The sequence below is a fragment of the Harpia harpyja genome, chromosome 10, assembly GCF_026419915.1.
Source record: "Harpia harpyja isolate bHarHar1 chromosome 10, bHarHar1 primary haplotype, whole genome shotgun sequence".
Classification (NCBI taxonomy): Eukaryota; Metazoa; Chordata; class Aves; order Accipitriformes; family Accipitridae; genus Harpia; species Harpia harpyja.
Window position 1 is genome coordinate 28,289,306 of NC_068949.1, and position 16,391 is coordinate 28,305,696.

A 16,391-nucleotide genomic window follows, 5' to 3' on the forward strand; every position below is an offset into this window, starting at 1 on the left:
AAAAAAAAAACCAAAACCACCAGCCTGACATTTAATGATCTGTGTAATATTTTAAGACTCTCTTTAAATCCAAACAATCTTAAAGATTTTTCCAAATTTACACAGTGAATGAATACTATTCATTCTTTTCATTCACACTGAATGACTACTATTCATTACCAACCGAAGTATGTTTTCAGGGGCAAATAATTATATTATGCAATCCCTATGGATAAATACAGAAAATAGCACTTTGTTGAACAAAGTGATTATCAGACTTAAATAAATAAAAATATTAAAAAACCCCACAGAAATACTGTCTTAATGGGATGTATAGATTGCTAGCATCTAGGGTTTCATGAGGCTCACTGAAGTATTATTTTTAAGAAGGCAAGACTCACTGCTGTTTCTTTTCAACTGCATTTGGTAAACATTAAGGTAGAACTCCCAACTGCAAGATTCTGTCATGAGACAGACAATCTCCCCTGGTTTTAATGGAATGATGTATGGTCAGAGCAGTTACAGGTCTGTCCCAGTGTTATTATATGGCAGCGGTTTTGAAATAAATGGGAATGGTGAAAGCAAACTATTTATCCCTCAGGAAAAAGTTTTCAACATGTTCGCTGTAGTTTTTACAGTCATGCAATTCCTGTAATGAAAATACCATGTATGCTGGTGTTTTTCCTTAACAGCTGGAATAATGACTGCACCGGCTAAGTGTACATTCAATTCTTCTGACTTGAATAATCTAGAACTTAGGCAGCTAGGCTGTGCTGCACTGCCAGAAGATGGAGGAGAGAAATATACACACTTCCAGAAGTCAGTCCTTTGAGATAGGTATCTAGATACCAGTAATTAACTGCTTGCTTAGAGATGGCTGGCTGTTGACTATCAATGCAGCTGGATTATAGACTAGATACTTAAACCTGGGTAAGAGAAATTCTGTCTTTTTAGCCTTAATATTTACATTCTAATTCTCTTTCAGATAAACATTTAGTATTATTAAACTGATAATAAGTTTTAGAGTATACTATCTTTTAGTATGCTTAATTGTTCATTGTTTCTGCTGTATAGCATGATACAAAAGAGGCATTATCTCCCAATAAAAGACTTTTTTATTTGCTTTTCTTTAAGGAAGAAGAAATTGTTGATTGGTGGAGTAAATTTTACGCTTCAGTAGGAGAACATGAAAAATGTGGACAGTATATTAAAAAAGGATATGACACTTTAAAGGTATTGCTCAGGATAAAATAAATTAACATAGCTTAATGTTTATAGGCCCAAAACCTGGTCAGAGCTGTGCCCTTTGTTTTTTTAAATGCTCTTCAAAATTTAACTGTGCATGATTGCCTGCAAAAGGGCCATTACTAATTCATGTGGTGAAATGAAGGTTTTAAGAAGGTATCTTTGCTTCTTTTCTACTTAACTACATTTATTAAGAGATGTATTAAGAGTTTAATATAATCTTCAGTCAAATGGAATTTTACCCTTGACTTCTTTGGGTACCGGGCAGATCCTAAATAAACATACACATTGAGAAAGTATGAACACAGAGGATCAGTACTTTTACTGTCTGTTGGTTAGAAGTTGAAGCCAGACCACTTTCATTTCTCATCTAATACACATAACAAAGAAAGTAAAGATAAGCTTGTGAAATGCTATTTACGCTGTTTTTAACAAGGCTTAAATGAACTTGATAGCATGTTCTCCAAACATTGCATTTGCTTCCACTTCGATGTAAAAATAAAAATAGTTCCAAATGCTTTGGTTCCTTAAGATATTTCATCAAACATACAATATGCTTTGCAGTGCTACAACGGTGGAGCTGATACGTTATGATAATTTCTAAACTGCAGTTTTTTCATTTTCCATTTTTATTTTCTTGTTTTAAGGTGTATGACTGTGAATTGGAAAAAGTACCTGAATTTAATAGCTTAACAGACTTCTGTGATACATTTAAACTGTACAGAGGCAAATCTGAGGACAGTGATGATCCATCAGTGGTTGGGGAATTCAAGGTAAATTTCAAATAATGGGCAACAACCAAATGCTAGATGCAGTCTTTTGTATGTAAGTGGTTATCATTTAAGTAAGTCTACATGCAAACTTTTCAGCTTAAATATGGATGCATGCATTAATAGGAGCAACAGATGGTCGTAACTACTTAGGTACAGGCCCTTCTTTTTCAAGGAAGGTACAGCTACACATTGCTCGCACTAAATGTGATGCATGTTAATTTAAAAGAAGTATCTTCCCTGGTACCTGTGGAACAGAACCTTCCCTGATAACCTCTTGAATAGGGCTTAACTTTCACCTGCAGATGTTTTGAGTGAAGTACATTTTTAGAATGAATTTGGAAAAGGTATTTTGTACTATTTCCGTGACTCTATAACTTTTAAAAATTAAAATAATGTTAACGTTTAAAAAAAAAAAAAAAAACCAAACCAAAAACCCAAACATTAAATTATGCTTTTGGAGAGGGAAACAAATATGAAGTATGTGTTACATATTCTCAGCTGGAGCAAACCGAGTAATTGTGTTGAAATCAAAAGAGCTGTATTGATTTAAATCAGCTAAGGATATAACCTTGCCTTTGTAGTAAGTCTTGTCCAAAACCCACTAAAGTAAAACAAAAGACTTCTAAGTGACTGTGGATCAGGCTATAATTTTGCTATTCCTATATAAAACAGTGTGTATGTGTAGGATAAATAAGAAAAAACCAAACCTAGCAGAGTGACTTTTCTACATTTATCTTGACTGAGTCTTTATATTATTTTTTAGGGATCCTTTAAAATCTATGCACTACCTGATGATCCTACTATTCCAGCTCCTCCTCGCCAGTTCCGTGAGCTACCAGACAGTGGGCCTCAGGAGTGTATTGTGCGAATTTATATTGTTCGAGCTTTGCAGCTTCAACCCCAGGATAATAATGGGCTGGTGAGACTTTTTGCTTTTGGAATATCTGTGAGCTAACTCTGCTGTACTATATTTTAAATAAAGTTAGTCTTGATAACTATTTCTTAACGATATTTTTTTCTTATTTTAAATAGTGTGATCCTTATATAAAAATATCCTTAAGTAAAAAAGTAATTGAAGACAGAGATAATTATGTGCCTAATACTCTCAACCCAATTTTTGGCAGGTAACAAACTTTTTTGTATTTTCTATTTATTATATTTTAGAATGTTTTCCTATTTTTTAAGATAAACCATTATTTGAAATATTCAGCGCTCTATTCATAGTTATATACTGACAGTTAACTGTGAGTAAAGTTGCATAAGGCATTTCCCTTTGAAATCATTGGACAACACAGGTGTTCGGCTAGTCTATAGATTTTCTGTATCACATGGGTAATTTGTACAAAGTCAAACAATGCATATATTTAAAACCGCCCTGTCTTACGCATACAAGAATAACAATATGCTTATAGAATATGGAAGAAGTTTTAACTCTGAAAACTACTCGGATGACACGATGAGTAATCAGCTTAACATATATTCCCAGTACACTGGTCTTTCCTTCAAAGGCTAAAGATATCTTTGAAATATATGAATAGAAAAATACTAATTAGGAATGGAGAGGTTGCATCATCTTTATAATTACTAATGAAATTCTGGGTCTGGTTTGGTGTCCAGTGTTAGAAAAGGATTTTGATAAATTAGAAAGTTAGGAGAGGAGGACTAGAAGGATCATAAAGAGTTTGGAAAGCATACTTTGCAGTGATGTGCTACAGGATTTCAATTGTTCAGATTATGCAAAGAAATAGACAGCAAAGAGACTTGATTACAGGTAAAAGTACCTTCAAAATACCAAGTTTTTCCAGAATGATTCTGGAAGTCAAAGTTTAAAAGTTAGACTAGAAATAAAACAAACAAACAAAAAAGATGCAGAGAATAATTAACCATGGAATATTTTACCTCAAGGGTAATGGATTCAGCAGCAGTAGAAACCATGAGGCTGCTTATCTGGAAAGTAAATTCAGAGAATTAATTTGAGAAAACTCTACAGTCTGTTTTGTGTAGGACAACTAGATGACAGAATAATCCCTTCTAGTCACAGAAGCTAAACATTTGGACCATATCTTTTAAGACTCCAACTGTGTTTGTATTGTGGTAAAAAAAATGAAAAATTTCTAATCATAAACTATGGATTGAACAACCATCCTTTTTACAGAGTGGCTGGCAGAGCCACACTAATTTCTTTCTCAGTCCCAATTCAAGCTGCTGCACAGAACACATCTAACTAATACATTGCGCAGAAAGGAAGGATATACTATCCATAGGAGTACGAACGGAATTATTAGTAAGCACAAATAGAAATTGGAGCACGAGTGGTAACTACTGCTAGATTTATCAGCATTGAAAGCATCCTTTTAGTATCTTGTAAAGGTTATTGATCAAAAATAAAGTAAAAAGTGGGGTTTTTTAAGTTCAAAAATAAAAAGTATTGCTCAAAAGAGCAATAGCGTTAACTGGACGTTTTTATGTTTAGAATGTATGAACTCAGCTGCTTCTTGCCTCAAGAAAAGGATCTGAAAATTTCAGTCTATGACTATGACACATTGACTCGTGATGAAAAAGTGGGTGAAACTATAATTGATCTCGAGAACAGATTCCTTTCTCGTTATGGATCTCACTGTGGCATCCCACAGCAGTATTGCATGTAAGTCATTTTGTCTATTGAAAAATTTTATCTGTAAGATCTAGTACCCAGTCTCTAAAAAATCTGGGCTTCCTGCATCTTAATTTTATGGTTAAACAACAATGCTATGGCTTCTCATGGGTGTTTGTTGTGCTCACTCTATCATCTGAATTCCAAGTTAAGCTGCAAAGTCCTCGGAAGAGCCTTGACTGAAAACCATGATGTCAAACATTTTAATATTCTCTTTATATGGTAATGTGTGTTATTTCTATTCAGAGAACACACACTTAATAGAATTTTCTGACCTACTCGTGGAAATAAATATGAAAACATCTGTTAGCGTAAATTATTTTGATATGTAAAGAAAAAAGTACTCTGTCTTGGAAGGTAATTCAGCTGCTACAAAATTATGTCACTGTATCAAACTGAAGTGGCCTCAATCTAGGCAGTTACAGCGCTGCCCTTTCTGAATTAGTTTAATAAATTTATGTTACATGACATGTAAATGCCCTGAATGCTGAATAATTTTAGGATGTGTTTCTGTTGCTTTCCTAAAAGTTCAGGTGTGAATACCTGGCGTGATCAACTAAAACCAACTCAGTTATTGCAAAATGTAGCCAGGTTTAAAGGCTATGCTCCTCCTGTCCTCTCTGAGAATGGCAGAAAGATTAACTACGGGGGACGAGACTATACTTTGGAGGAAGCTGGTGAGCTTGTTAATTTATTTTATATTTCTGTCTTAAATTCATATTGATACAAGTATAAAACTTCTCAGTTATTTATGGAAAATTAGAAAAAAAATCTTTGATTTTTTTAATGTTGAGCACAGTTTTCAGCTAAATTTTAAATATCTGGTTTTAAATTTTTTTTAAAGTTCAAATGCAAATTCTAGTTCATGAGCCCCTGTACTTTTTCCATTTCTTTCATTTCAGAAGCTAACAAAATTTTGCATCAGCATCTTGGTCCAGGTGAAGAACGGCTAGCCCTTCATATCCTCAGAACCCAGGGTTTGGTACCTGAACATGTGGAGACGAGGACCTTATACAGCACCTTCCAGCCCAACATCTCCCAGGTACTATGAACCGGTTTACTTCTGGTTTCTTGAATGCAGAAATGGAGCATTCCTGCATTTATATCGACAGAGTGGTATCACTCAGGGGCAAGAGGGCTACAAATTAATATTACTTGGCTGAGAAACTAAAGCAGGTTAGTCTAGAAACATAACAAAATGCAGTTACGTTTTGCCATTAAGGCCCCCAAATGACACCTTAAACACTGACAGAGTGGAAATCAGGAAAGATTTATTTATTACTTTGTTACTGAAATAAACTGGAATATGTGTTTAATACCTCACCAACAATAAAGGAGACAGCCTGGCTCAAGAGGTTCCTGTCTAAATTCAACAAATGAGACCAAACTTGTCATTTCTCTACAAGGTCCAGAGGTGCTAGTTTAAACACAAAGTCTTACATTGGACCTCTCTGTTAAGAGAGGAACAATGGCTAACATTTGTTCTCTAGCATTTACTAACTCACCAGTGGTTGTTTTTTAAGAAAGTTTCTGCAGCAACCAGAAAACTTACCTGCAAAATAAAGGGGCTTGCATTTGAAATAGAATATAAAATCTGCAGTGGTTGCCTTACTTCAGAGTCTACTTAAGGGGACTGATCATCTGCACTGGGTAGGCCATCAGATGCAAACTATCAGCCACATGTATGACACTGTACTTAATACCACCTCTGAGAGAACAGAAACTTGGACTTACAGAATGAGAACTATTTAGGCACCTAACTTGCACTGAATTCAGTAGGAATTAGCATCCCTACCATCTTCTGAATTCTTGGCATTGTTAATTTGAAGCTTATAGGAATTGGGCTTGCTCCTATCTGAAGTCTGTAGTTCTGACATTGATAACATGTGAGCTGTGCTCTGTGGCTAAAATTAGTACTAAGCATGTCAATAAGCAGTTCCATGGAATTACCATGATAAATCTGTATGCAACAAACAACCCTCATCCATCTTCTCCACTGCTACAGGGAAAGCTCCAGATGTGGGTTGATGTTTTCCCCAAAAGTCTAGGACCACCAGGCCCTCCCTTCAACATCACTCCCCGAAAAGCCAAGAAGTGAGTATCCATATATACTATGCATTATCTGGCAGCCCTGACAAAGGCAATTCAATTCTCTTTCCCCAAACATCTTCTCTCTTAGGTATATCTTGCGCGTGATTGTCTGGAACACCAAAGATGTCCTTCTGGATGAAAAGAGCATCACAGGGGAAGAAATGAGTGACATTTACGTGAAGGGGTAGGAGCACCTTGTCATGTAACTCTTAAAAATGAATGACGTTCAGAATGTCCTGGGAAGGCCTAGATCATGGGTTCCAAAGATGATTTGGTTCAGCCAAGTCAATGCACGCTACAGCCTCTGAAATAGTGCTAACCTCAGAGAAATACAGAAGTATTATGAGACAAAGCATGACCAGTTAATGTGCAGTGAAAGATCCTAGAACTTCATCTCTTGAGATGGGAAGCAACTGAAAAGACAGTGAGTTAGCTTTGGTGCTGCATAACCTGGATTCTTACTTTTTACATTTCCTAGTCTTAATGTAAAAAATTCAACAGAAATCAGAGAAATATACTACTAGGCTATTGATCCAATTTCTTCTAAAAAAGAAATAAAAAAGCCCTGCCAGCAACTCACCACTGATTGATACAGTACTGGTCTTAGCAGATCAGAAGTTCAGTTCAGATGTTGCTATTTACAGTGCCAAATTGGAACCGAACTGAGAAAGGGTGTGAAAGACCCTCCAGCCCTCTGTGAGCAACTCTTACAGCTTGTTTGCAACCACTTAATGACATGGTTACAGTACAAACAAGCACCAGTGTAGTCCCACTGCAAACACCAGACACATCTCTCTCTTTTTTCAGTTGGATGCCTGGTAATGAAGAAAATAAGCAGAAAACTGATGTTCACTACCGATCATTGGATGGTGAAGGGAACTTTAATTGGAGATTTGTTTTTCCTTTTGACTATCTCCCAGCAGAGCAACTCTGTGCAGTTTCCAAAAAGGTAAGTATTTCTAAAGATTTCAATACTTAGAATACAGATCGTAATTAGTCTGATCATTTTGTACCTACATATTGAAGGAGACAGTCTGGCTCCGTTCTGCATACTTTTCTCAAACTGCTATTGTGAACAGATTCAATTTTGCCTTTGAGCCAGGAACAACAGACTGGCACCTACAGGATCTCCTCTTAGCAAGGGCAAGATTAGATCCTTAGTACTTCCACCAACCCCAGAATTCACAAGTACTAACAGACCAGAGCTTTGAATTTTCATAAGTAGTTTTAAAAAGGTGCCTGGGTTTTGCTTTTTAAAATTTTAGGAACATTTTTGGAGTCTTGACAAGACAGAATTCAGAATACCACCCAAACTCATCATTCAAATATGGGATAATGACAAGTTCTCCTTGGATGACTATCTGGGTAAGACTTCTAAGAAAAGAATTATTGTTGTCTCAAAGTAAGAGATAAAAATAAACAATTTTAAATTATTGCATAAGGATTGTGTTTACAAAGTGAGCCACTGAGCATGCAAATACACTCCTGCTTTCCCACACAGTACAGAGTTACTTGTGCTCATGAGTGAATGAGTGAGTATTCACTCAGTAAAGGCCTACTTGCAGGTAAACCAAGATACCTTTCATTCAGGTAAGCCCTATCACAAAGTGCATGAAATGATAATGTGCATGAAAAAACTTACTTTGCTTCTTTCTTTAAGTAAAATTACTTAAAACAAGAGTACTTCAATTCTAAGTAAGAGTATTTACACAAGGCTCTAATTTAGGTTAAGCACCATTATTAATTGTACTTCACACCATTATTAATCCCTACTTTTTGTAGAGATATTGCTCTGCAGAAGATTCTCTGCCCTGTATTAAGACAGCTCCAAAGTCTTTAGCAAATTATTTATAACCATCATTAAAGTTAGCTAAATCATGCATTTAACTATCAGAAATTACATTTGTATTACATTGCTGTATTTGGTTATCTTTTGTTTAGGTGTGTGGGGAAAAAAACCTCTATTAAAAATCAAGTGATCTTGCATTAAAAAAAGGGGAGTAGAGCTTGCTAAGTCCAGTTTATCAACACCAGCAAGATGGGCTTAAACACAGCCTGATGTGTCCTACTTCCCTGCCTCACAACATCCTTAGACAAACAAGAATGTAATGTGTATGTTGAGTCTTTTTCCTGTATAACATGTTTAGAGGTAGGAAAGGTTGATGTTGAACCACTATGCTGTATGGTTGGTTGTGTCATGCAGTGGTTTTTTTTACCCATCTCCTAGGCTTTGTGGAACTTGATTTACATAAAACAATCATTCCAGCAAAAGTTCCAGAGAAGTGCAATATAGACATGATTCCAGAATACAAGGCAGACAGTTCTCAGAAGGCTCCCAGGACCGCCTCTCTCTTTGAACAGAAATCCATGAAAGGATGGTGGCCATGTTATGTTGAAAAGGATGGCTCCCGTATTTTAGCGGTATGATTATTACCTCATTAAAAAGTACTTAAAACATGCTCATCTTGCTTTTCAAATTTTGAAGAAAGACTGTAAAGAGTCCCCCACTTAGGTGTTAGCTTTCAGTGGATAGACAGAGGAGGAATAAATAGAACATTCCATGCACAAGTTCAGGAATTTTGCTCCATCAACAATTTTTTTGTTTTAAAGTATGAGTTTAATACTTACATTTGTTTATTTTGTTTTTAACTCTGTTTAACTTGAAGGACTCTGGTGCCAGGTTGAGTCATGTTATCTCACCAAAGCAGCCAACAGAGTTATTGTGTGAATGCATTTATCACGTTATTGCTGAGGAGAAACACGAGACATCCTAAATGCATTAAAGACTAAACAAAGAAGTTTAAATCCAAAGCATTTTTGTACACAGCAAATATAATTTATATACTGAGAACCCAGACTAGTTTTGTGATTATGAGGGCAATCAGAAGACCTAAAGCATTTTAACCTGTCCTATGAAGAACATAAATGCATATTTATCATTTGCTAGAATATTAAGCCGTTCAAGTGTGTCTGTGTCTTCTTTCTAATATTTTTCCCTTTAAACTTTATTATTAGAATTTAATAAATGAAGAAAAATATTCAGAAACATCCATCAGCCACAGCAGTATAAAAAATGAGATGCTTAGTCATTTGGAAAAGATGCAGTCCTTGGGTTGTTCTTGAAAGAAAAGAATTGTTTTTGTTTTGCTCCTGAAAGAAGAACTGGTTTTGTTTTACTAAATCAGAAAAAAACAATGTATAGATTAAAACTAGAACTACAAATGAATTAGCAGAACCATTTTATGTACTATGATTTTTTTTTTCTATTTGTCATTCTCTGATACTGTGTTGTGACACTGTCATAGTGCAGAAATAAGTGTATTTTGAGAAGGAAATGGAAAACAGACAGATGCACAAAATGAGCTGATCCCAGACTCTGCTGTGTAAGTACCAAGCAAGTACAATTAGTGCTGTTTCAATAAGACGCTTGCCTCATGCCACATGTTTTCTGAAGGGTAAAGTTGAAATGACGTTGGAAGTTGTCAATGAAAAAGAAGCTGAGGAAAGGCCAGCTGGTAAAGGAAGAGATGAACCTAACATGAACCCCAAACTAGATCTACCAAAGTAAGATATTTTTCTCTCACTAGCTTCAGAAATATATAGTATCTGCTACTATGATGTTCTTGACAAAATCCACATGCACTGAAGGATCTATTAGACATCAATTATCCTTTGCAAAACTTCATTTATAAAAGCCCGTCTTGTTTCCATCTGCAAGCATTAGGATAAAATGCAAGGTGGTTTCAGTATTAATGGCACACATTTACTGAAACTGCTATCTTATATTACAAAACTATCCGTGTTTTCTTCAACCTCCAAACCAGAGTGGTTTAATGTGTTATACTCTCATGCTTAAGTATTCCCTGTTTTTATAGTATGAGTAATATTTGTTTCTTTCAAAATGCAGCCGACCAGATACTTCCTTCCTTTGGTTTACAAATCCCTGCAAGACAATGAAATTTATTGTGTGGCGCAGGTTTAAATGGCTCTTTATAGGCCTTATCATCTTGCTGATTTTACTCTTGTTTGTAGCAGTACTCCTCTATTCATTGCCGGTAAGAATTTTTAATTGTTACTGTTCTTCAGCTGTGGTATGAAGCTAGCTTGTATGTAAGTCATCAAGAGGAGTGTATCACTCCTTACTCTGAAAAGAGATTCTATCAACTCAGTTTTAGCAGGGAGATAGGGATTATATCCTTATAGCCATAAACAATTTCAACTGATTTTTATTGAGAAACAATTAAAATTTATGTTAAAACTAACCTATTAACTAACAATGGAGCAAATGAGTGCCTTCTTAGTGTTAATAACGCACACAAAAATAGTTAATAGATGGTCTAGAGTCTGGATTTCAGTCTACTTTAATCTGAAATATCTTACTCATTTTTACTGTATTTTAACTGAAATTACCATACCCTCTAATACATTCTGATCCATTTTAATACCTTAAATGTCTTTTACAAAACTACACTGAAGTATTTTGTGTACATCTTTTTACCTCTATTGTTTCTTCCTTCCTCCCCCAACAGAACTATTTGTCAATGAAGATCGTGAAACCAATTTAAAGAAGAGTTTTTTACCTCATCTTTTCAAATAGTAATGAGGGTTCGCCTCAGGCTGTGGACCAAATTCAGCAAGGCTCTCCATCCTCTTTATCTGCTAGTATTTGGAACTGTAAAATAGATAAGTAAGAAGTTAACCAAGGTTAGCCAAGGTTCAAGAGGTCATGACAGGTGTTTTTAAAAAACAAAGGATAAACTCCCTCATGTTTCATGTACATTTTTTTTACTTCAGTAGTATCTACACATGGTAAAGTTCTGACTTGCTTGCTTTTAAACTAGATTTTTCATAAAAATCACTCAGGAGGCTGCCTGCTATTGCTGTCTCTGTTTTTTAATGGATACTTCCTTTTAAGAATTCCTTTCTATTGGGCACACTTTGAAACTTTGCATTTTAACTTAATGAAAAACAAGCACTACTTATGATTATGTATACGAAAGAAACCTCACAGTGCAATCAAAGAAGGGTCAGACGTTGGTTCTAGAAAAGTTGTCAGCATCATGCTGCTTAAAATTCTTAGTTACTGCACTGTAGACTTGATAATGCTATATATGTATCTTGACAACAACTGCATGCACGTAGAAATAAATAATATACTGTTTACTTAGTATAATTTACAAATGTTTAAATAAACTTATCCACAAGTAAGATGCAAGTTTCCAGTTTTCTTCATCTATTGCAAAACTACAATGCATTAGGGTATTGTATAGTGTCTGTCAGAGGTAATGCCACAAATCTGGAGTTTAAGGTATTTTACTGTTATCTTTACAGTAAAGAATAAGGAAACACTTCTGCATAAAGTTCTAAAGAATTTCTTCGTTAATCAGGAAATTAATAAAGAAATGAAATTTGTTTAATAGTTTCACTATACTCCTTATATTTAGAGATTATCTTGAATGAAAACTTAAGAGGATACACAACCCAGATTCAACCCTTGTTTGAAATCTGATCTGCACATGCTCAGTCTCCTGGTCCCTAGGCACAGTAAAATATAATCTGCACTAAAAAATCAGGTTATAGTCTGGGATTCCACCGGACTTTTATGGAGGGCCAAAGCAGAAGCATCTCTCTGAACATTCTGTGGTGCTTGAAATGTAGGACATCTGCAGCAGAACCTGAAACAAGCATTTTATGATTGTCACACTCTTGAATGGATAAAGGCTTCAGCCGTCTTTAAAAAGATGACAAAAAGAACTGCAAGAATGAATTAGTCTTGAAAAATCTCTGTCATTGTATTTACTGGCATACTTAATGCTCTCTTATAACACAGCACTGTAAAATAAGCATGCACTTGTCAGGCAAAATAAGTAAATTATACTGACTTAATTCTGTTGAACAAGCTAGAGTAAAAGTACTACATGAAATAATTTCCAGAATATGAAGTTCCATTGGCTAGAGTGGAGCAAGCAGCAGTCATCCCGTCAAAAAGATAACAACGCCTATTTTTTGGTTGTTAAGAAACTCTCAAGCATCTTGACATATGAACAAGAGGTCAGAGCTGGAACTAATCACCAGCCAGATGGATTGTCCCTTCACTAATGATGAAACAGCACTCCAGAAATAACTGGCAATTTGTGTGAGCTAATGTTTGATCATCCACTATTAAAATCTGCCTCAATGAATGCCATAAATTTGACAGACGGTAAAAATCACAGCAGCCTTACTTTCATTGTAAGACAAGAAAGTGTGTTGGTTGTAATTAGAAAGCATTTAACTTGAAAGAACATTCCCCAGAAAAGAATTATGAAATGGAGTAGAGATCTGAGCAAGCCTGTTCACCTAGCATTTGAAGAGGGGCAGGTACTGCCCTTCTGCATTGAGTTCACCCTCTTCCAGATGCCTTTTTGTCCAAGCATGCATAGGCTTGATAGTTTCACTACAATTAGGCGATGCTATTAGAAACAGAAGTGAAAAGTCCGAGAAGCCCTTCTGTCTCCCAGCCTGCTTCAGCAACAAACAAAAGAAAATACATGTTCACAAGAAAGCAAATGTGATCATTAATATTTACATACAATACTGGTCAAATCTGCAATCCCTGGTGTAGCTGCTGTGCCTGACTCCAACACACAATAGCTTTTTTTTGCCTAGTTCAAACAGTTAGCAAAGATATAGCCCTGTGGAGGGAACAACTTTATGCTGCTCTTGCTCTGCACTGACTGCTGGGATGTTCACTTTGGCCAGGACAGCTCTGCACTGCTCCAGTTGCCAGCAACTGAGGTAAACATCCTTTGAGGCCAGAGAAAAAAGGGCAGAACGTAGATGTGCCCGATACAATGAAGAGTGATAACAGGAAATTACTTAACCCCAGGAATTCCTCCTCCTATGAGTTTGCTTTGCCTAAACTAATAAGCTGACAAATATTTTGGCTCACCCTGATGGGGCCAGTTCAGCTGCACGCCTGTCACTAAGTCCCCAGGACACAGACTCTGTGCTTCACAGAAAAGATCTGGGTCTAACATGAATTCTCTGTTCTGGGAAAAGAGTATGTTTGATGAAGCTACCTCCTCTGCACTGGCATGTCATTCAAACATGAGATGCTAGCCGGCTGAAACAGCCAGGGAAAGGCTAAAGCTAAACAGAAAGTGCTTTTAACAAAAAATGGCTAAATACCAGCAGTATGTGACTTGCCAGCAGTATGTCTGAGTCCTTCTGCCTCTGACATCATGTAATTTCAAACAACAGCAGCTGCGCTCTTTGAGACACTTGGGTATCCAAGCAGCATGTGACTTCCTATTGGTTGCTTGCTGTAGTCACCTCAAACCCTGACTCCTGGAATGGGCTGTAAGGAGGTTAACAGCTACTGTCATGTACTTTACAACTAGACAGATCGTACAAGAAAGATTCATCATGCAGCTCAAGAAGAAATATTTGCACCTAAACCAGCTCACTGTAAAATAGAGGCAGTAAACTCATCAAGACCTACAAGCTGCTCTTGCATTTCTTTGAACAGCCACAAGATGACATCCCAAGTCTCATGTGTTCACAAAGTCCTTCCAATACTTCTGTTTTATTTCTATCCTAAATACATCTCACATATGGAGATGAACAACAAGATATATTCAGTAGTTAACACAGTCCCATCAAAGTCCATTGTTTCTAAGTGTATTTGGAAAGCACAGCTGTAAGTGCCTTTGGCACCTGCCTATTACATACAAACAGAAAGTGACTCCAAGCCGGGTCCCCGCTGCCTTCAATGCTGTTGCGTAAGTAGGATTTCCACTTCATGCCGCTAGATGCCGAAGTATCTATTTAGCCACTTGAAAGCAGTGCCAAAGAGTGAGATGGCAGCATTCGGTGGTGAATCTTGTGTCAATGCTAGCTCAGCTAGTAAATAGCACTCAGCTTTTTACACAGTACTGTCCACTGCTCAGTTGTGTGTGTCATGTATACAGACAGGGACCTGAATTAGAAAAACAATTCTCTAAAGAAGGAAAACTAGAAAGCTCTTCAAAAATTCATACGCAGAAAAGAAACAGGAACACACAGTATGTCTGTTGAGTCTGACCGTGCTCTGACCACAAAGCTACTCACTGAAAAAGTTTGTCTCCTTTGTAACCTTTGCTGTGGCTAAGAGCTGAAATCCATTGACAAGTGCAAGATGAGGAACACAGTAGAGAAAAAACATACTTCCCTGAAGCCACCAAAAAACTCTGAATGCATTATAACTGCTTATGAAAGACTCCAGGGCAGTTCTGTTCCTCTCCCAGACCTACAAGATGTCAGGACCAGCAGCAAAAAGCACTGGGGCAGTCAGAACGCAGCAAGAGGTACGCAGACACCCTGAATGGAGCAGTGGGACTGCCAACCACCTCAAAGGGATCCACGAGCGCCAGCACAGAGAGAGGCGCTCGCGGAATTCCTTTAGGGGAGCTACCCAGAGATGGTCAGTGAGAGACAATGAGCCTACAGCATGTGCAAGCCTAAGTGCATGCCTTACACCTCGTTGCTCGGGGCTGCAGCAGGGTGCCAGCATCCACGTAGGATCTGCAGACCTTCCCTCCATTCCCTTCTGCAACAGTGCTGCTACCACAACAGCAGTGCTGGAGCGTCCCCACCAACACTGACTGCACCTGTAACGGCACGCTCAGCCAGGCAGCAGGTTTTGGTTTAAACCTTTCAGGCAGAGAAGTGAACTGAACCTGCACTTCCAGCCTCCTGTGTAATTCCTGTCACTGTTAAGCAATTATGGTAAAACAACAGAAGACATGATCACCACCATCTTCTAAGAGAAAGTGCGGGCATTCAGTACTGCAGCCAGTTGCAGTCTCAGATTGCCCACAGCCTCCAGCCCAGGCCTTCGGAGATATTGAAACTTTTGGTCACGACGAAGGTTAGGTGCTAAGCTCCTCAGCTGTAAGAAGACACCCATACTTCCAGGAAGGAAGAGATGCAGAACTAGGAGTGACTGGAGAGTTTTATATAAGCCTTAAGTGCAACTGCTGTGAGGCAGTAATGGAACAGTTACAGATTTGCACCTGAGCACCTGAACTCCATCAGTACCTCTTTACACAGTTCTGTCCTCTATTGGGTCTGCCATTGAGAGCAGCGCAATATGAAACAGCAATTAGGAAAACTAATAAAGTTAGAGGCATCATCAAAGAGGGAACAATGAATAAACCAGAATATGTTACAGTGTTGTATCGGTCATAATCCTCTTAATGTTCAAACTTCATATTTGATTTTGTTACAGGTCTCAAAAAAGGCACATTATAAATGAATAAAATTTCAAATGCGGACTCATAATCAAAGTAATCAAGAGCAAGCAGGTAGGATAAGGCCTCCTGTATAAGAAAAGCTTAAGAGGTCAGCACTAGCCTGGAAAGTGACAGAGTAACAAGAAAATAACAGATATCTAAAGTAAGCTAGAGAGGTACAGAACATATAATTGGACACCTTTCTTCAGGGACTATATTAAAACCATGCACGTGCACATGAAGTCTCCTTCTTCCCCCTCAAAACCTTCAAACTAAAAGGCAAAAAATTTACAAAAGGTTAAAGAAGACATTTTAGTGCAGATTTTAGACAACTGTTGGAACACACTGGCAGACCATATTATTTGGTTTAATAAGAACAAAGAAAAGCTGTAATAC

The 16,391-nt window shown here is 37.1% G+C and overlaps 1 protein-coding gene across 1 annotated transcript in view; it reads left to right on the top strand.

The window, feature by feature from the left end:
• MYOF (myoferlin) overlaps positions 1 to 12,160 on the top strand; it is a 72,851-nt gene extending 60,691 nt beyond the window's left edge. The window contains exons 40-54 of the mRNA XM_052799347.1: positions 1,114 to 1,212; positions 1,872 to 1,997; positions 2,761 to 2,916; positions 3,030 to 3,121; positions 4,471 to 4,641; positions 5,179 to 5,327; positions 5,553 to 5,692; positions 6,656 to 6,744; positions 6,830 to 6,925; positions 7,549 to 7,690; positions 8,007 to 8,106; positions 8,969 to 9,162; positions 10,196 to 10,305; positions 10,649 to 10,796; positions 11,271 to 12,160. Of these exons, the coding sequence (XP_052655307.1) occupies positions 1,114 to 1,212; positions 1,872 to 1,997; positions 2,761 to 2,916; positions 3,030 to 3,121; positions 4,471 to 4,641; positions 5,179 to 5,327; positions 5,553 to 5,692; positions 6,656 to 6,744; positions 6,830 to 6,925; positions 7,549 to 7,690; positions 8,007 to 8,106; positions 8,969 to 9,162; positions 10,196 to 10,305; positions 10,649 to 10,796; positions 11,271 to 11,306 (1,848 nt within the window). The 3' untranslated portion in view covers positions 11,307 to 12,160. The remainder of the gene's footprint in view (positions 1 to 1,113; positions 1,213 to 1,871; positions 1,998 to 2,760; positions 2,917 to 3,029; positions 3,122 to 4,470; positions 4,642 to 5,178; positions 5,328 to 5,552; positions 5,693 to 6,655; positions 6,745 to 6,829; positions 6,926 to 7,548; positions 7,691 to 8,006; positions 8,107 to 8,968; positions 9,163 to 10,195; positions 10,306 to 10,648; positions 10,797 to 11,270) is intronic.
• The last annotated feature ends 4,231 nt before the right edge of the window (positions 12,161 to 16,391 follow it).